This window comes from Oncorhynchus clarkii, chromosome 6 (assembly GCF_045791955.1).
Source record: "Oncorhynchus clarkii lewisi isolate Uvic-CL-2024 chromosome 6, UVic_Ocla_1.0, whole genome shotgun sequence".
Taxonomy (NCBI): Eukaryota; Metazoa; Chordata; class Actinopteri; order Salmoniformes; family Salmonidae; genus Oncorhynchus; species Oncorhynchus clarkii.
In genome coordinates this window covers 40,535,456-40,555,152 of record NC_092152.1, presented here as the reverse complement: position 1 = coordinate 40,555,152, position 19,697 = coordinate 40,535,456, and the positions used below count along the sequence as shown (strand labels likewise).

At 43.0% G+C, this 19,697-nt stretch overlaps 1 protein-coding gene across 3 annotated transcripts; it reads right to left on the bottom strand.

Moving 5' to 3' along the window:
- Positions 1–5,024: 5,024 nt before the first annotated feature.
- LOC139411151 (U-box domain containing 5) lies at positions 5,025–10,476 on the bottom strand. Of its 3 annotated transcripts, none has more exons than XM_071157032.1 (7): positions 10,334–10,476; positions 9,197–9,264; positions 8,321–8,422; positions 7,460–8,193; positions 6,544–7,316; positions 6,193–6,384; positions 5,025–5,552 (listed from the first exon to the last, which is right to left on the bottom strand). In XM_071157032.1, the coding sequence occupies exons 1-7, from the start codon at positions 10,434–10,436 to the stop codon at positions 5,281–5,283; spliced, it is 2,244 nt and encodes a 747-aa protein (XP_071013133.1). In that variant the 5' UTR covers positions 10,437–10,476; the 3' UTR covers positions 5,025–5,280. The 3 variants fall into 3 exon arrangements, with proteins under 3 accessions (XP_071013133.1, XP_071013134.1, XP_071013135.1); XM_071157033.1 differs by having other exon boundaries at positions 5,025–5,492; positions 10,334–10,455; XM_071157034.1 differs by having other exon boundaries at positions 9,197–9,260; positions 10,334–10,451.
- Positions 10,477–19,697: the final 9,221 nt, after the last annotated feature.

The window sequence follows — 19,697 nt, the reverse complement described above, 5'->3', positions numbered from 1 at the left end:
CAAAACCCAAACTCTCCCCTAACTCGGACGACGCTGGGCCAATTGCGTGCCGCCTCATGGGTCTCCAGGTCACGGCTGGCTGTGACACAGCCTGGGCCCGAACATGGGTCTGTAGTGACGCCTCAAGCACTGCTTTAGACCGTTGTGCCACTCGTGAGTCCCCTTGTGTTCTTACACTATGATTTTGAACATGCAAAGCAACTGGGAAAAGTCTATGGCAGGCATTGTCACCTTAGCTTGCTACATAACTTCTGAGTAGGAAGCACGAGCACCGACTAATCAGCGTAAACTACTGCACACACACCCATCGTTACAATGACAATTAGCGTAGCCATGTCAGCAAATGACGGCTGTCTGAACAGTCACTTGTTACTTGCTGTTTGGACAGTCAGTATTCCAAAACAGATTAGAAAAACAAAACTGATTTGAGCATTAAGGCCTGCAATGTGAACAAGGTTAAACAATGGAAATACCTGTCCTCACAAATGGAAGGCAAGCGGGACTAGGCGAGATCTGGTGGGACCATTCTAGCCCACGGGTTCTTAAACTTTTTCAACCTGGGACCCAAATGAGAAATTCTGTGTTTTCCTGGGACCCGAGCTTTTCTGGCAATTGTGCCAGATGTTAAGACAACAAACCGTTATTAATGGCCTATTTGCGAGATTTACTTATATCAATAGGCATTGGCTAGGCATACTGACTAATATCTGGGTTTAAAATTGTAATTCAACTTTGCCATGGTTTGCTGAGCTAGATGCAGGTAGCCTATATTATAGCCCCTGAAAAAGGCCAATATGTTATTTCAGAGCGAATTTATCTAAAGAGCTCTTGTGCGCCAAAAGTCATTTTCCAATGACTATCGGTTCTAGTGCGTTAATGTTATAGGGAAAAGTGTGTCTCCATAATAACAAATCTAAATAGTCTAGCTACAAATGGTACAAATTTTAGGCAGCGGCGAGTGGGATGACAAGTCATTGGCTGAATGACAAGTCATTGGCTGAATGACAAGTCATTGGCTGAATGACAGCGCTGTAGCGTTCGGGTCGCGGAGTGATCTTCAAGGAAACTGCAGAAAAAATATCTGGTAAACCGCAAAGTACACGGGTATCTCCCTCCCACTCGCGCAGCTGCCAAACTGACACCGCTAAGCAGAGAGCGCACTGAACAGAGCGCTGTTGCTCTTGGTCAAAAAATATTAAAGTAATTCATTAAATAATTATACATTTACTCTAACACGTCGACCCATACTTTAAATTAAGAAAGTCTGTTCTAGCAAATGAGAGGGCAGATACGTGTGTGAACAACGGGTAATAGAGATATCTTTGTATCTGTGCCATTATTGTGTCTGTAACAGCATTGACAGCGACATTGAGGCTATCTCCATTTTAAAGTAGTACATTTTCTTCTTCATTCCCGCACAGTTGACAACTTTAAAATGGTTCAATCCCTCAATGGCAATGTCCATGCTAAAGTGAATTATATCCCCGATGAGTCCTCTATCTAGCTCTATGACAACAGGCACACCTCCGATATAATTGTTATTTTTAAAGTTGCCGAAATTCCACGTGCGTCCAGTTTTATCAGTGCATTCGTAACACCCTAACCGTTACGAAATAACCCCCACGTAGCAAATTAGTAAGTATATTTTTCGTTGACCAAATTCGACACTCTCATGACCTCCATACAAAACTTCCTCACTTTGTGGGTTTATTTTTGTGGACAAATCTTGGCCTATGTACAACCTCTCGCTTCGCTTCTTCCTCTCCTGCGCTATTGAGTCTTCGCATATGAACGGAAAAACGTAATCGATGGCTTTGGCCATTCATTGAGTCTCACATCTAGTTACCACAGCCACACAGTCAAAATGGGCTATCGTAAAAGTTCATGAAAACAAACATGAGCTTTTTGGTCTTAATTTAAGGTTAGGCATAAGGTCAGCAGTGTGGTTAAGTTTAGGTTTAAAATCACATTTTAAGAAAATCTATTGTAGAAATAGTCAGGTTTACGACTTTGTGGCTGTGGAAACTAGTGACAATCCTCCAATAGAATTCTAGACCCTTGTAGAATCTATGCCACGGTGCATTGAAGCTGTTCTGGCTCATGGTGGGCCAACGCTACATTAAGACACTTGATGTTGAGATTTCCTTTATGTTGGCAGTTACCTGTATGTGGCAGCTAGCTAGGTGGCATGAAAGCAACCCAGTGGGCATACACTGGTTGAATCAACGTCGTTTCCTCGTCATCTGAAGCAATGTGGAATAGACGTTGAATTAACGTCTGTGCCCAGTGGGGGGGTGTATGATTTTATTTGAACAAAATATCATTTCGTAATCATTGTTTAGGTATTTATATGGCATATTTCTAAAGTGTTCCTTAATACACTACTTTACATGATGTGGAAAGAAAAGTCCAAGAGGTAAAACAGACTTAAACATGATATCACAGCGAACGTGTTCCATGGACAATGTGACAAATAAGTTTCCCTTCGAGATGTGTTTCTATTTATTGATGTCTGAAGAAGCAAAACATGTCTGCCAATATAGATTTGCATCTCAAACTGACATTTAAATGACCAGATTAATTATTGTATTCTAGATGAGAGTCTTGATGCATGCTTAGGTTTGTGTTCTTCTTATAAACTGTCATTATGTTGCTGATTAACTTGTAAATAGCAAATGAAATTAAGCAGGCAGATTGTTCAGAAATACAAAAAGGCAAAAGATGCTTAGTAGGAGGGTAACTGTGTTCTTGTTATCTCCCTGAGAGTGATTGGGAGTTGAGGCTGGTCCTCTGATAAGTAGAAAATCATTTCAAGATACCTTCGTAAAAACAGGTCTATACATTATAAGTACAGTACCTCATTCTGCTATACTTTCAAGTGTATGTGGTTGAGGTGGTTCAAAGGAAGGTTTACATGAGAGAGCATGTTTAATATATATATATATATATATATATTGTAGCCTGTCAGCCTCATAACAGCAGTACACATAATTTGTGTACTGTTGGAAGATTAGTTTGACTGGTGTCTGTCTGCATAGACCTTATGATCTCAATGTTTAGTAAAAAAACAATCTCCAATTCTACCCATATAACCCCATAATGAGTGTCAGTGAGAGAGAGAGAAAGAACACCAGCATTGCTGTCTGCCAAGTCACCCATTACAGAGAACCAGGGACAAGACACTTGTCCAGCTTTACGTTGCCCTTGCAACCTCAACTTCCTAACTCCTATACTTTGTAATGATTGCGGTGTGGGGATCACAAAAAGGTCTCTACGTAAACTTTGATCTGAAGCCATTCTTGTGATTATTGTGATTTTGCTATTGTAAATGTTTGTAGGCTTATGTAGCCAAATTGTATCTATGATCGTACGCTATCCATTTATGTTTTTTTGTATGCTATTTTAATATATGAGAATTAACCAATGATATCAAGCCACAACTGGCCATGATTACAGACACCTGTGTGTCTCTTTTGACACTATATAAATTAGTCATCTCAATAGTGTTTGTCATTATACCCTGATGAAGACAGCTTGTCTTTTGACATGTTGGACATAAATATTTTTGCATCTGAGCACCTAGAGTGTGCGGTTCTCCTTTATTTTTTAAAGTGTTCTACTCTGCTTGCCAGTACCTCGCCTAAATGGGTGTGCGTTTCTTTCGCCTCAGGATCACAAAATGCCCAGAGCTTTCTTCACAGATTTGTATAACACAATTGGCCCTTGTAAAATAAATAAAGTATACAACTGAATTGGATTGAATAAACAGGTGTAGACGAGTTCCATGTTGTACTGGCCTCCTTCTGTCAGTTGAGTTGGTAGAAAGGAGGAGAGGGAGCAGAGGGATGTTGATCTAGTACAGGCCTCCAGGGGTCAGTTCAGCACATGGTTCTGCTTTGTTCCCTCACAATGACACGTCAGCCTTGGGAGCACTCTGTTCACTGTCACTTTCTCTACCTCTCACTCTTCATCGATTGCCTAGAGGTTTGAGGTGTTTTAGCCTTCAGCAAACAACTCAAGGGTCCTCACAATGAGACGGATGAGAGGAATAGAGAAGGCAAGGGCCTTTTCCTCAACTGTATTAGCTGAACTCATGCGTCCTCTGCTCCGTCCTCACTCACCTCCTTTTGAAAAAGGTAAATTGAGAGAAAGTGGACGAACATATGAAATGAGACTCTCCTCCACTCGTGCGTCATCAAGCAAATTACTTTTACAGGGTGGATCCCAAAATGAATGTGCACAATTATAAAAACAAAGTTAGTTGCGCAATACATTTTCTAGATAAAAACAACATGCTACTTATCATTTTTAACATGAACATGTCCTTCTCTTACAAAACAATAGCTTATTCAAACGCGATGTGGCAGATTTCAAAACTCTTCTACGAAGGACTCGGGTAGGATACACGACTGTCCTCGATGAAAGGTGGCTATCGAAGGGGGGGGGGGGGGGGGGAGACACTCTCGCGTTCACCTACTATCATATTGACACTATCCTCAACCACTTTTCAGTTTCCGGGTCACGGAGGAGAGAGGACGGACTTTTGCCCAAATGTGAAAAGGCCGAAGAGAATGAGAGGGAGAATAGTATAGATAAATCTATTCACCTATGAAGTTGCTTTAAATGACCTATGTATGAAGTCTCTGTCAATTAACATTTTTGTCTTTATGTTTGAGACTATTGTGGCAAAATATTATTTGGATCTTGAAAACAGGGGGGGCGGGATCAGCAAAGAGGTTTTTCTGTACTGGCCACTCAGATACAGCAACCTTGGACCACTCTGTTCTCTCTCATTCTCCATCTCCCCCAACTTTTCTTTGTGACTGAACACACTTTTCTATTCCTCTCTGATCAATCTATACAAAGGCAGCTGACAAAAGGCTGTGGCGCTACAATATTGCCTTGTTTAGCAAGACAAGTTAGATAAAGCAGAAACACACTCTCCTTAAGTTATGACACTTGGGTGCAAGTACGACCCACATCACCACAATTAATAAAACAAACTAAAACATACATTTAAGAAGTTTAGTCTGTAAACGTTTTAATGACTTCTGTTGGGGAGTGGGGTAGAGGGGCAGCACAAGACAGGTGTATTTGTTTATCAAGGCCCAAGGGATAATAAAGAGTCCCATTGTAATCTGTTTCCTCCAATGTCCACCCCTCACATTTGCAGTGAAGAGCACAGGCATGTACAGTGAGTGGGAGTCCGGTGGTGGTTAACAACACACATGTTTTCAGTGAGTAGGGTTGTTCAGTGGTTAATGCCACACATTTTTTCATTCAGTGATGCACGCGTGTGATGTTACTGGAAGAGGCAGGGATATTGCAGGTGGGACATAGGACGTGATTGGGCATTGCTGTGGTGACAAGTGGGCGGGACTTCCTGTGTAGGCAGGGGCGGCACAGGAAGTGACCACAGGGCAGGCGGTATGCTGACGGAGAGGTCGAGTAGACGGACAGAGAGCAGGAACATGAACCACACCTGTTCTCACCTGGGAGAGAGAGAAAGGGAAGGGGAGAGAGAAGGGGGGGAAGGAGAGAAATAGGAAAAGCTATAGAGGGTGAAGGAGAGAAAGAGAACATGTATTGAGCAGTACATATAACCTTGAATGAGTATCTGTTCCGTTTTTATTTTCTCTCTCACAGACCACTGTACTCACTCTCCATCAACTGAAACATTATTGAAAAAAGGCTATCAACAAACTACAGGAATTACAGCAATGGAAATAACGCTTTTATGGCAAGTCGCAGAGGATCCAGTATAAAGAAAGACCCATCTTGACCCATCTCTGCACACATACTGTAGGTGAAAATAACAAACTGAAAGACCTTGGTACAGTGTAGTAGGCCTGAAAATCCTGCCGTTGGACTGCCTCTCTATGTTTTAAGTGTCTTTCTCCCTGGTAACTAGGCAACATCCCACTACTTAACCATCTAACTTGTTCAACTAATGACTGTTCAACTCAATACTTTTCTCCATCATTCATTCGTACTCTCAACCCTGAAGTTGATGGAAAACCTTATAAAAGCATTACAGCCATTTTAATTGAAGTAATCACTTTTCTGAATGGGATTGGAGAAGAGAAAAAACAGGATTCCACTGAATTGTCTTTCCTTGTCAGATCAGTGATTACTTAGAGGAAAAGATACATCTTAGCCATATTCATACCAGCCACTAGCCGCTGCTCCTACCTGTTGGGGTGTCAGCGGGTGTGTCTGTGTGTTTGTGTTGGACCTGGGGGGTTTGGGAGGTGTAGGAGGTAAAGGAGGGTCGACCCTGCAGGGCTGAGAGAAGGGCCTGGTCTAGACTGGCAGACAAACGCTGCTCATGGTCTAGACTGGCAGACGAACAATGCTCATGGGAGCTACCGCTGGGAACGGTGGCTGGAACAAAAGGAATAACACAGCAACTCTCATGAGTGACACATTCAAATATTTGATAGATCCAACCTTCAATAAAGGCCTTTGAACTAGCAAGAGAATGAATGCCTTGATGTTTTGCTCTCAAGCTTTTTGAATTGTCTACACCAGTTTACCACTTACCTGTGGAGATAGTGGAGTTTGTGTCTGTTCTTAGTCTTTTCGAGTCAGGAAGTAGCTCCTTGGCGTGACCAGCACTAGCAGAGGCTGCTTTGGCCGCGGTGGGCTCACCCTTTCCCTTAGAGCGGATCAGAGTGGCCCAAACCTCCAGCTCTCTCTTCCTCCTACTCCCCAAATCTGGCCCTATATCCTGGGGACTCACTCTATCGACTACCCCTTCTTTATGACCAACTTTACCAGCACACCGGTCCTTCCCATTCTTCACCCTGTTGTTAAAAGCTCCGGTTCCCCTTTGCTGTGTAGAGTGGCTCCTCTCAGTATTTACACTTTCTGCACGTTTTTGGGTAGTCTGTGCGAGTGTCCCACTGTTTCTGCTAAGTGCACCCTGGTGGTTGGCTGACTCTATAGCAGCAGCAGCAGTAGTGACAGCAGAGTCCCCACTGTCCCCAGTCCTCTCTGGGGGTATGAGCCTGGAGGTGTGCGGACTCTCCCCCTGGACCTGCCTCCCCACCATCCCCTCCCTGACCTCTAACCCTGTCTGAAGCAGGAAGCGGTCGATGCGGCTCTTCAGGTGGGGGTTGGGGAGGGCCTGTGCCTCAGGGATGAAGGGGACACCGGTGAAGGGGTCGTTGGGAACACGACCCCAGGTAGCTTCCCTCCTCTGGTACTCCTCCAGAGTGGAGCTGTCCACAGACACTCCGCTGGGCAGCAGCATAGGGAGCAGCATCACTTCCTGGGTCAGGGGGTCCAGGAAATCCTCAGGGACCTGCAGCAGGCTGGGAGGGGGGTTGGACCGAGAAAAATACAGAACATTATTATCGTCCCAGAGATTTTGCCTTTGGCTTGTGGAACAGAATTACAATTCACCTTGCATCATATATTGTGTTGAAAACAAGTCAGCATTTATTACACACTTTACCTAGTTGCTGTTGTCGTCTGTGACAGTGGCTGTGGTTGAACGACAGGTGGAGACTGCGCTGATGCCAAGTGGCTAAGCTGTGGCGCTGGTCTCAGGCTAGCATTCTCATGTGCTATTCTCACCCTCTCCGCCTCCTCTGGAGGGCAGCAGCGAGAAGGCAGACCCCACACTGCCAGTGCCTTGAGCCCCATCGCGGAGGCACCCGCACCGTACGGCACTGACACACGGAGCTGCTTCACAGAGCCTAGTGAGAGCGGCCCCCTGCTCCACAGCTCCTCTTGTCTACACCCCTCTCGGGGGGGCGGTGGCAGAGAGGGAAAGGGAGGGCGCGGGCGGAAACAGGGATGGGAGAAACTGACATGGGTCTCTTCTCTTAGTTCACAGCGTCCCACTAGGCGGAAATCCCCCTGGCTGGTGTCTGTGTGACTCTGAGTTTGGCCACGTTGGGCCCATTGCTGGCTCTTCTCCTGGCCTTGTAGGCTCCATTGTTGGGCCTGGAGGCTCCATTGGTGGCCTTTGAATTGGGACTTGGCTTGATCCCATTGCTGGCCCTTCTCTTGGCCTTGTTGGACCTGACTTAGGCCCTGCTCTAGGCTGTGGTTGTGAGGGAGTGGGGGATCAGAGCTGGTGCTGATCTCCAGCCTCTTGCAGGCCTGTCCACGGTCCATCCCCCAGGGCCACAGCTCCACATCCACCCGACACACTTCCACCTGGAAACCAAACTGCAGTGTCACCTAGGGGAAGATAAAGGGAAGATTAGACAGACACACGCCCAAAATGACCACTTCTCTAGAAAGAGATGATGAATAAGACAGTGATGTCCTAAGATTAACCTCTAAATATTCTAGAGCGTAAGCTCACCTGAACAGGTGGCCGAAGGAAGTACTCCAGCTTAAAACCTCGCCTCCGGACTGTTGGGTCGGCCGATAGGAGGTTGGTGACGTCATACCCATCTGCACACAGCTAGATGAGGGAGAGTGGGAAAAGTAGAGAGTAGAGAGGAGGGTGAAGAGTGAGGAAGGGGAGAGGGATGGAAAGGAGGAGGAGAAGGAGATAGGTAGGGTTGAAGAGAGAAGTTATGAGGGGTAAAGTGAGGTAAGGGAAAGAGGAGACAGGAAGGGCAAAGAGGTGGAGAATGAAAGGAGAGGGAGAGGCAAAAGAGAAAAGGTTGAAGATTCACTCCCAGAACAATAATAAGGACTAGCCAAGAGAGTATTATTCAGCCTATAATACAAAGCGAGGAACAGAGCAAGGTCAGCTGTGATTCAACCTCCCACACTTGTCCCTCTCCTCCCAACCTCTTCCTCTCATTCTAGCGCACATCTCTCACCCTAGCTCTTTTTCCTCCTCCTCTCCATAATACCCAGAAGACAGAACATGACCACAGATGTATTAAAGAAGGACAAGAGGGTGAGACGAGACAAAAAGGAAAGGTGGCTTTTTCAGTTGGATGCCAGGTTCGCACCCAGGAGGAAAGCAAGTATCTGAACTTTTCCAATAAGAATGCTCATTATAGATGTTTTACTTAGATGCGCACCCCCCCCCCCCCCCCCCGACTTGCCTAGTTCATTAAATGGTTAAATCATATATATATATATTTTTTTTAAATAAAGCATACAACCTTTGTTCAGATTGTTAGCCGACACGTTGAACCAACGCTAGAAAACAACCCATGGAAGCGGGGATAATGTCAGCTCCGGTCCATACAATCCTAACGCAATGTAAAATGTTTTGTACCTTGTCACACTGGATGGTGGTCTTGAAATGTGGCAGGCAGAGATTCACCACCATGGTCTTCACACTTGCTGAAAAAAAAAAAAAACTAAAATCAATGTTAACTTCTACACTAGAGATTGCTCTCCTCATAAGGGTTACCAACTTACTCGGTGGAATTATGAAAATCTTTCAGACAACAGTCTAAACCAAACGTAGCAAAACAAGTGCCAACCCTACTGATCACACAGGGCAGCACGTGTGTGGATGTATGACAGAGATGAATAATTCCATTCAATTGCCTAGATATTTATTGTCCCTAAAGGTAAATTCTTGTTCAGTGTAAAAAGAAAAAAGACATACATCTACACAGCAAATATGTCTTACAGTGACAAGGGGAAGAGTAAGGCCAGTGTGTTGTGAATCATAAACACACAATGAAGTTCTATACAGGCAGTAATAGCTACAAACTGAACGAAATTGTTTCTCTTCAGAATTGCAATAACCCTTGACCTCTCTCCACTGTGAGCGGTCAGGTGACCTTGTCCTAGAAAGGGGCACTTTTATTTAGTTTCACATTAATTTACAACGATTGTTTCCTTGAATCAAGTAGGCAATCTCTTGGGAAGCAATATATAACTCATAGCACTATGTTACATCCAATAAATCGTAAGGAGGATGACACTACATTCTAATAGAACACAAAGAAAAAGGAAATAACAGTAAAAAAATATATATATACAATTATGCCATTCAGTAGCCTATCTGGAGTTATATAGTCATGTTCAGTTAGCCTAGCTATTCCTCCACAACACAACATAGACACGTTAGCTAGCTAGATAACGCTACAGAGGCATATGCTAGCTACATAATAGCATTTGAACACATTATAGCCTATTCCACATACAAACGGTCGACTAATGACAATATTCTGTCATTTATGTTGGCCCTTTCATCTCTAAAGATAACCAACTAGTTAGGTAGTACTTCATTGGTTGTTTCCTAGCCATAGACCCGACGATGGGGTCTCTCTGGCTAACGTTGGTTGCTTAATTGCCAGCGAACGTTCGCTAGCTAGCTAGCTAGCTAGGTTTTGTTTACAGAAACCGGTCTAACGTCAACTTCTTGCAGAAAGTTGGCTATCAAGCTATCTGAGTTTACCGTGCTTCCTGCTAATGTTCTCGTAGAAGAGCTCACACGAACTGTCTGAAATATATGAAGATACAATCACTTGAGCTTTTCTCTGGAGGGACCACTTTGGCATGCATTTAACCAAAACACTGACTACTAGCTAGCTAGCTAATGTAAGGAAAGAGCAGAGGGACAAATTTCACTTCGTCAACTGTTTTCACGATTGCTACTACCTTGTGACAGTTCTAATAAAATGGCTCTGAGTATGGCACTATGATGCCAAAAGCAGATAGGCCTACAATGTTAAAGCTGTTCTTACAGCTTCTCTGCTATGAATTAAAGTATTTTTCTTAATTCTAAATGGTTAATTGTTTCGATGTGGCAAGATAGGTTTACATCAGAATAGCAGCAGTACCTTGACAGATTTATTAGATAATGGCACCTAGGGGAGATTGGTGCAAGTTGAGCCACTATTGTTTCTAGGGAATCAAACACAAAATTAATCATTTTAACAAATATTTAGGAAAAGGTAATCATTTCATGGAGTCTGTGAAGTAAGAAACCACATGGGAAAAGTGGTACGCAAATTAGGTAAAAAAATAATAATTATGACTGGGGAACAGGGTCCGGCCTATGTTAAGTGTTTCCAAAAAGTTTGGGTTTGTTATTTGTTAAGCCTGTGTTAAAAGTTGCTTAAAATTATTAAAGGCAAAAAAGCATTGTGATTGCATTGAATTGTGTTTGGGAAATGGTTTTAAAAGGTCATTTTAATACTTCATTAAGTAAAAAAAAAAAGTGTAAGCAGCTTAATTTACTCTGTCCCATGACTCAACTTAACCCATTTTTTTTGGACAAGCTATGCTTTCAAACCTTTAATGTTTACATGAATTCTGATTATTTCCAGGGATACACACCATCCTTAAATATATGTTCATATCTTTGTTAGAAAGAATACTATATTTCCCTTGACCTGTGGTGTGTATTCATGGTTGCCAAGGGAAGCCAAGCTTGTTGAATTGTTGCATCTCGTTGTGTCATTGTCCTCTGGTGGCTAGCTAGCTAAAATGGGCCCTTTCCTAAATTAGCCATGGATGGAGATAGGGATTTGGACTAGATGTAGTAGGCTAATGTTAACCAGATGGCTTATCGTCGCCCATGAAAGGAAGTTAGGCTAGTGAGAAAGCATTTTAACCAGGTAGCCTAGGACAACAAAAACTAAAAGCATGCACTATATGACAGTCATAGACTGTTTCGTCAACATGAAAGAGTGGAGGATGGCATTAGCATTTATCACACCACAACGCAATTATCACACCACATAGGTTATAATATGGCTTCTGGGGGGGGGGGGGGGGGGGGGGGGGGGGGCTTGGCTTCCCCGGTGATTTTACCCACGCACAGCTACTGCCCTTGACCGTGTCTCCCGACTCCTCCTGTCTCAGCCTCCAGTATTTATGCCGCAGTAGTTTATGTGTCGGGGGGCTAGGGTCAGTCTGTTATATCTGGATTATTTCTCCTGTCTTATCCGGTGTCCAGTGTGAATTTAAGTATTCTTTCTCTCTTTTTTTCTCTTTTCCTCTCTTTCTTTCTTTCTTTCTTTCTCTCTTTCTTTCTTTTTTCTTTCTTTCTTTCTCTCTCTCGGGGGACCTGAGGCCTAGGACCATGCCTCAGGACTACAGTGCCTTGCGAAAGTATTCGGCCCCCTTGAACTTTGCGACCTTTTGCCACATTTCAGGCTTCAAACATAAAGATATAAAACTGTATTTTTTTGTGAAGAATCAACAACAAGTGGGACACAATCATGAAGTGGAACGACATTTATTGGATATTTCAAACTTTTTTAACAAATCAAAAACTGAAAAATTGGGCGTGCAAAATTATTCAGCCCCCTTAAGTTAATACTTTGTAGCGCCACCTTTTGCTGCGATTACAACTGTAAGTCGCTTGGGGTATGTCTCTATCGGTTTTGCACATCGAGAGACTGACATTTTTTCCCATTCCTCCTTGCAAAACAGCTCGAGCTCAGTGAGGTTGGATGGAGAGCATTTGTGAACAGCAATTTTCAGTTCTTTCCACAGATTCTCGATTGGATTCAGGTCTGGACTTTGACTTGGCCATTCTAACACCTGGATATGTTGATTTTTGAACCATTCCATTGTAGATTTTGCTTTATGTTTTGGATCATTGTCTTGTTGGAAGACAAATCTCCATCCCAGTCTCAGGTCTTTTGCAGACTCCATCAGGTTTTCTTCCAGAATGGTCCTGTATTTGGCTCCATCCATCTGCCCATCAATTTTAACCATCTTCCCTGTCCCTGCTGAAGAAAAGCAGGCCCAAACCATGATGCTGCCACCACCATGTTTGACAGTAGGGATGGTGTGTTCAGCTGTGTTGCTTTTACGCCAAACATAACGTTTTGCATTGTTGCCAAAAAGTTCAATTTTGGTTTCATCTGACCAGAGCACCTTCTTCCACATGTTTGGTGTGTCTCCCAGATGGCTTGTGGCAAACTTTAAACAACACTTTTTATGGATATCTTTAAGAAATGGCTTTCTTCTTGCCACTCTTCCATAAAGGCCCGATTTGTGCAATATACGACTGATTGTTGTCCTATGGACAGAGTCTCCCACCTCAGCTGTAGATCTCTGCAGTTCATCCAGAGTGATCATGGGCCTCTTGGCTGCATCTCTGATCAGTCTTCTCCTTGTATGAGCTGAAAGTTTAGAGGGACGGCCAGGTCTTGGTAGATTTGCAGTGGTCTGATACTCCTTCCATTTCAATATTATCTCTTGCACAGTGCTCCTTGGGATGTTTAAAGCTTGGGAAATCTTTTTGTATCCAAATCCGGCTTTAAACTTCTTCACAACAGTATCTCGGACCTGCCTGGTGTGTTCCTTGTTCTTCATGATGCTCTCTGCGCTTTTAACGGACCTCTGAGACTATCACAGTGCAGGTGCATTTATACGGAGACTTGATTACACACAGGTGGATTGTATTTATCATCATTAGTCATTTAGGTCAACATTGGATCATTCAGAGATCCTCACTGAACTTCTGGAGAGAGTTTGCTGCACTGAAAGTAAAGGGGCTGAATAACTTTGCACGCCCAATTTTTCAGTTTTTGATTTGTTAAAAAAGTTTGAAATATCCAATAAATGTCATTCCACTTCATGATTGTGTCCCACTTGTTGTTGATTCTTCACAAAAAATACAGTTTTATATCTTTATGTTTGAAGCCTGAAATGTGGCAAAAGGTCGCAAAGTTCAAGGGGGCCGAATACTTTCGCAAGGCACTGTACCTGGCCTGATGACTCCTTGCTGTCCCCAGTCCACCTGGCCGTGCTGCTGCTCCAGTTTCAACTGTTCTGCCTGTGGTTATGGTACCCTGACCTGTTCACTGGACGTGCTACCTGTCTCAGACCTGCTGTTTTCAACTCTCTAGAGACAGCAGGAGCGGCAGAGATACTCTGAATGATCGGCTATGAAAAGCCAACTGATATTTACCCCTGAGGTGCTGACCTGTTGCACCCTTGACAACCACTGTGATTATTATTATTTGACCCTGCTGGTCATCTATGAACATTTGAACATCTTGGCCATGTTCTGTTATAATCTCCACCCGGCACAGCCAGAAGAGGACTGGCCACCCCTCATAGCCTGGTTCCTCTCTAGGTTTCTTCCTAGGTTCTGACCTTTCTAGGGAGTTTTTCCTAGCCACTGTGCTTCTACACCTGCATTGCTTGCTGTTTGGGGTTTTAGGCTTGGTTTCTGTACAGCACTTTGTGACAGCAGCTGATGTAAGAAGGGCTTTATAAATACATTTGATTGATTGATTGACCAAGTTATGCTGAATGTAAAAAAAATGGCTCAATTTACCCCAATCTTCCCTACCTAAAATAAATGCAGGCATGTCTGTAAGTTGCTTTGGGTCCCATGTGGCTCAGTTGGTAGAGCATGGCACTTACAAGGCCAGAGTTGTGCTTGATTGTCAAGGGGGACCAGTACGGAAAATATATGCACTCACTGCTGTAAGTCGTTCTGGATAAGAGTGTCTGCTAAATGACTAAAATGTACAAAAGCCTCTTCTAAATGGCACATATTATAAAGGTGGATGCTGGTTTTCCTGCCAGAAAACTGCTGATATTGACATGGCCTTGACTGGTAAGCTTCAATTCTTATATTTTTTGTAAACTGAAATAAAATTATTAACAAACCTATACTTAAATTATTATCTTTGACTTGAATTATGTTCAGTTTTAGTTTTTTTTGTCATTAGCTATCACTAGCTAACAGCGGGGGAAAAAGCTAGGTAGCTAACTAGATTTTTCTTACTGTCAGGTCAGAACACAAGTCTGTAGTATAAGCCTGTATGGTATATGTAAGTACAGTGGGAAGAAAAATTATGTGAACCCTTTAGAACTACCTGGATTTCTGCATAAATTGGTCATAAAATGTGATCTGATCTTCATCTAAGTCACAACAATAGACAAACATAGTCTGCTTAAACTAATAACACACAAACAATTAAAATTGTTCATGTCTTTATTGAACACACGTTGTAAACATTCACAGTGCAGGTTGGAAAAAGTATGTGAACCCTTGGATTTAATTACAGGTTGACCCTCCTTTGGCAGCAATAACCTTCACCAAATGTTTTCTGTAGTTGCAGATCAGACCTGCACAACGTTCAGGAGGAATTTTGGACTATCCCTCTTTTTAAAACTGTTTCAGTTCCACAATACTCTTGGGATGTCTGGTGTGAACCGCTCACTGGAGGTCAAGCTACATTATCTCAATCGGGTTGAGGTCAGAACTGACTGGGCCACTCCAGAAGGGGTATTTTCTTCTGTTCAAGCCATTCTGTTGTTGATTTACTTCTGTCTTTGGGTCGTTGTCTAGTTGCATCACCTAACTTCTGTTGAGCTTCAATTAGCAGACATATTGCCTTACATTCTCCTGCAAAATGTGTTGATAAACTTGGGAATTCATTTTTCCGTCGATGATAGCAAGCTGTCCATGCCCTGAGGCAGCAAAGCAGCCCCAAACCATGATGCTCCCTCCACCATACTTTACAGTTGGGATGAGGTTTTGATGTTGATGTGCTGTGCCTTTTTTTTCTCTCCACACATAGTGTTGTGTGTTACTTCCAAACAACTCAACTTTAGTTTGTCCACAGAATATTTTGCCAGTAGCGCTGTGGAACATCCAGGTGCTCTTTTGCAAACTTCAGATGTGCAGCAATGTTTTTTTTGGACAGCAGTGGCTTCTTCCATGATGTCCTCCCAAGAACACCATTCTTGATTAGTGTTTTATGTATTGTATACTCGTCAACAGAGATGTTAGCATTTTCCAGAGATTTCTGTACGTCTTTAGCTGACACTCTAGGATTCTTCTTAACCTCATTGAGCATTCTGCGCTGTGCTCTTGCAGTCATCTTTGCAGGACCTCCACTCCTAGGGAGAGTAGTAACAGTGCTGAAATTTCTCCATTTATAGACAATTTGTCTTGCCGTCGACTGACTTTTAGAGATACTTTGTAACCATTTCCAGCTTCATGCACGGCAACAATTTTTAATCGTAGGTCTTCTGAGATATATTTTGTTCGAGGCATGGTTCACATCAGGTAATGCTTCTTGTGAATAGCAAACTCAAATTTTGTGAGTTTTTCATGGGGTAGGGCAGCTCTAACCAAAATCTCCAATCTCGTCTTATTGATTCAACTCCAGGTTAGTTGACTCCTGACTCCAATTAGCTTTTGCAGAAGTCATTAGCCTAGGGGTTCACATACTTTTTCCAACCTACACTGTGATTGTTTAAATTATGTATTCAAAGTAGACAAGAAAAACACAATAATTTGTGTGTTATTGGTTTAAGCACATTGTTTGTCTATTGTTGTGACTTAGATGAAGATCAATTTTTAGGTCAAATTTATGCAGAAATCCATTTAATTACAATTCACAAACTTTTTCTTGCCACTGCATGTACTGTATGTATGTATGTATGTACTGTATGTATGTATCAGTGGAGGCTGATGGGAGGAGCTATAGGAGGACAGGCTTATTGTAATGGCTGGACTGGAATAAATGGAACAGAGTCAAATGTGGTTTCTATATGTTTGATACCGTTCCAATTATTCCATTCCAGCCATTACAATGAGCCCGTCCTCCTATAGCTCCCACCACCAGCCTCCATTGGTATGTATGTACAGTTGAAGTCGAACGTTTACATACACCTTAGCCAAATACATTTAAACTCAGTAACGCCCAATTTTTCAGTTTTTGATTTGTTAAAAAAGTTTGAAATATCCAATAAATGTCGTTCCACTTCATGATTGTGTCCCAGTTGTTGTTGATTCTTCACAAAAAAATACAGTTTTATATCTTTATGTTTGAAGCCTGAAATGTGGCAAAAGGTCGCAAAGTTCAAGGGGGCCGAATACTTTCGCAAGACACTGTATCACACAAAGCAGCCACAACTGTCAGTAAGAGTGTCCATGATTGAGTCTTTGAATGAAGAGATTGAAATAAAACTGTCCAGTTTGAGTATTTGTTGCAGCACCTTCCAGTCACTAGCTGTAGCGAACTGAAAAGAGGAGTGACCCAGGGATATGTGTGCTTTGGGGACCTTTAACATAATGTGACTGGCAGAACAGGTGTTGTATGTGTAGGATGTGGGCTGCAGTAGATATCTCAGATAGTGGAGAGTGAGTCCGAAGAGGATTTTATAAATAGGCATCAACCAGTGGGTCTTGCGACGGGTATACAGAGATGACCAGTTTACAGAGGAGTATAGAGTGCAGTGATGTGTCCTATAAGGAGCATTGGTGGCAAATCTGATGGCCGAATGGTAAAGAACATTAGCCGCTCGAGAGCACCCTTACCAGCCGATGTATAAATTATGTCTCCGTAATCTAGCATGGGTAGAATGGTCATCTGAATCAGGGTTAGTTTGACAGCTGGGGTGAAAGAGGAGTGATTACAATAGAGGAAACCAAGACTAGATTTAACTTTAGCCTGTATCTTTGATATGTGCTGAGAGAAGGACAGTGCACCATCTAGCCATACTCCCAAGTACTTTTTGAGGTGACTACCTCAAGCTCTAAACCATCAGAGGTAGTAATAACACCTGTGGGAAGAGGGGCATTCAGAACAAGGTTAAGGGTAGAGATATCTTGTTGGACACTAAGACATTTTTGTTGAAGAGCATTTAACACAAAATCCAGGGAGGGGCCAGCTGAGTATAAGACTGTATCATCTGCATATAAATGGATGAGAGAGCTTCCTACTGCCTGAGCTATGTTGTTGATGTAAATTGTGAAGAGTGTGGGGCCTAGGATTGAGCCTTGGGGTACTCCCTTGGTGACAGGCAGTGGCTGAGGCAGCCACAGTTAAACACTGCACTCTTTGAGAGAGGCAGTTAGCAAACCAGGCCAAAGACCCCTCAGAGACACCAATACCCCTTAGCCGGCCCACAAGAATGGAATGGTCTACCGTATCAAAAGCTTTGGCCAAGTCAATATAAATAGCAGCACAATATTGCTTAGAATCAAGGGCAATGGTGACATCATTCAGGACCTTTAAGGTTGCAGTGACACATCAATAACCTGAGCGGAAACCAGATTGCATACCCGAGAGAATACTATAGACATCAAGAAAGCCAGTCAGTTGATTATTGACTGTTTTTCCAACACTTTTGATAAACAGGGCAACATAGAAATAGTCCTATAACAGTTAGGATCAGCTTGATCTCCCCCTTTAAATAAAGAATGAACCATGGCTTCCTTCCAAGCAATGGGAACCTCCCCAGAAAGGAGAGACAGGTTAAAAAGGTTGGAGATAGGCTTGGCGATGATAGGGGCAGCAACCTTAAAGAAGAAAGGGTCTAAACCATCTGACCCAGATTGTTTTGGGGGGTCAAGTTTAAGGAGCTCCTTTAGCACCTCGGACTCAGTGACTGCAGGGAGAAACCTTGTTGCGCGGCAGGGGAAAATTATGGAATAGCATCGTGGATAGTCGCATTAGAAGGGGTGGGAGATGAGGAAATGTTGGACGAGCAAGGAGGAATGGCTGATATATATATATAGGAATCCTGACTTAATGAAGTGGTGATTAAAGAGCTCAGCCATGTTCTTCTTGTCAGTAATAACCACATCATCAACATTGAGGGACATGGGCAGCAGTAAGGAGGAGGGTTTATTCTCCAGGTCTTTTACCGTTTTCCAGAACTTCTTGGGGTTAGACCCACAGAGAGAGAACTGCTCCTTAAAGTAACTTACTTTGGCCTTCCGGATAGCCTGAGTGCACTTATTTCTCATTTGCCTGAACGATAGCAAGTCAGCTTGAGTATGCGTGTGCCGAGCCTTTCGCCAAATGCAATTCTTGAGGTGGAGTAACTCTGCAAGATCACGATCGAACCAGGGGTTGAACCTGCTTTTAATTCTCCTTTTCTTTATGAGGGCGTGTTTGTTAACAATACCACTGAAAATATAAAAAAAGAAGGTCCAAGTGTCTGCGACATGGGGTTCAAGCTGATTCTATACCATTTTACAGAGGCCAGGTCAAGAAGGAAGGCTTGCTCATGAAAGTTTTTCAGCAAGCGTCTATGACAAATCAGGACAGGTCGTTTCACTGAGCAGCCATTACAAACACAGACTGTAAAACAGTGATCAATAAGGTCATTACAGAAAATACCAGACTGATACCTATCAGGATTAATTGTGAGGATAACATCGAGGAGAGTAGCCTTTTCTGTGTGTTTGGAGTCATACCTTGTGGGATTGGTGATAATCTGAGAAAGATTTAGGGAGTTCCATTGCTTTAGGACTGGTGGTTTAAGCATGTCCCAGTTTCGGTCACCTAGCAGGACAAATTCAGACTTAGTGTAAGGGGACAGGGGAAAGCTTAGGGCAGGTAGGATACAGGCCGGTGCTGATGAAGGAATATAGCACCCAGCAACAGTCAACAAAGAGTTATTTGAAAGTTTAATGCTTAAAACCAGCAAATCAAATAGTTTGGGGACAGACTTGGTGGGGACAACTGAGCACTGAAGGTGATCCTTGGTAAAGATTGCCACTCCCCAACCTTTGGAAGATCTGTTTTGCCGAGAAAGGTTATAACCAGAAAGGTTAACATCAGTATTCAAAACACTTTTTCTTAACCACGTCTCAGTAATGAGCAACACATCTGGATTGGAGCTGTGAACCCAATTGATCCATTTTAGGTAATGAGCTTCTAGTGTTAGTGTGCAGAAAACCCAGGCTTTTATGAGAGCAGAAATCAGTGAACGAGATATCAGAGCACAAGTCAGAATTTGGGCTAGCAACAGTAGATGGGCCAGGGTGTACATGCACATTTTCAGATTTCATCAATGGTAATATAATCAAGGCACAATCAAGG

What these genes read in the sequence shown, in the direction of transcription:
- LOC139411151 (XM_071157032.1), bottom strand. Translation starts at nt 10,436, where the DNA reads ATGCCAAAGTGGTCCCTCCAGAGAAAAGCTCAAGTGATTGTATCTTCA. An exon ending in TCCTTCGGCCACCTGTTCAG is followed by an intron (nt 8,194 to 8,320) that starts GTGAGCTTACGC and finishes ATCTTCCCCTAG; the next exon opens with GTGACACTGCAGTTTGGTTT. An exon ending in AAACTCCACTATCTCCACAG is followed by an intron (nt 6,385 to 6,543) that starts GTAAGTGGTAAA and finishes CTTTTGTTCCAG; the next exon opens with CCACCGTTCCCAGCGGTAGC.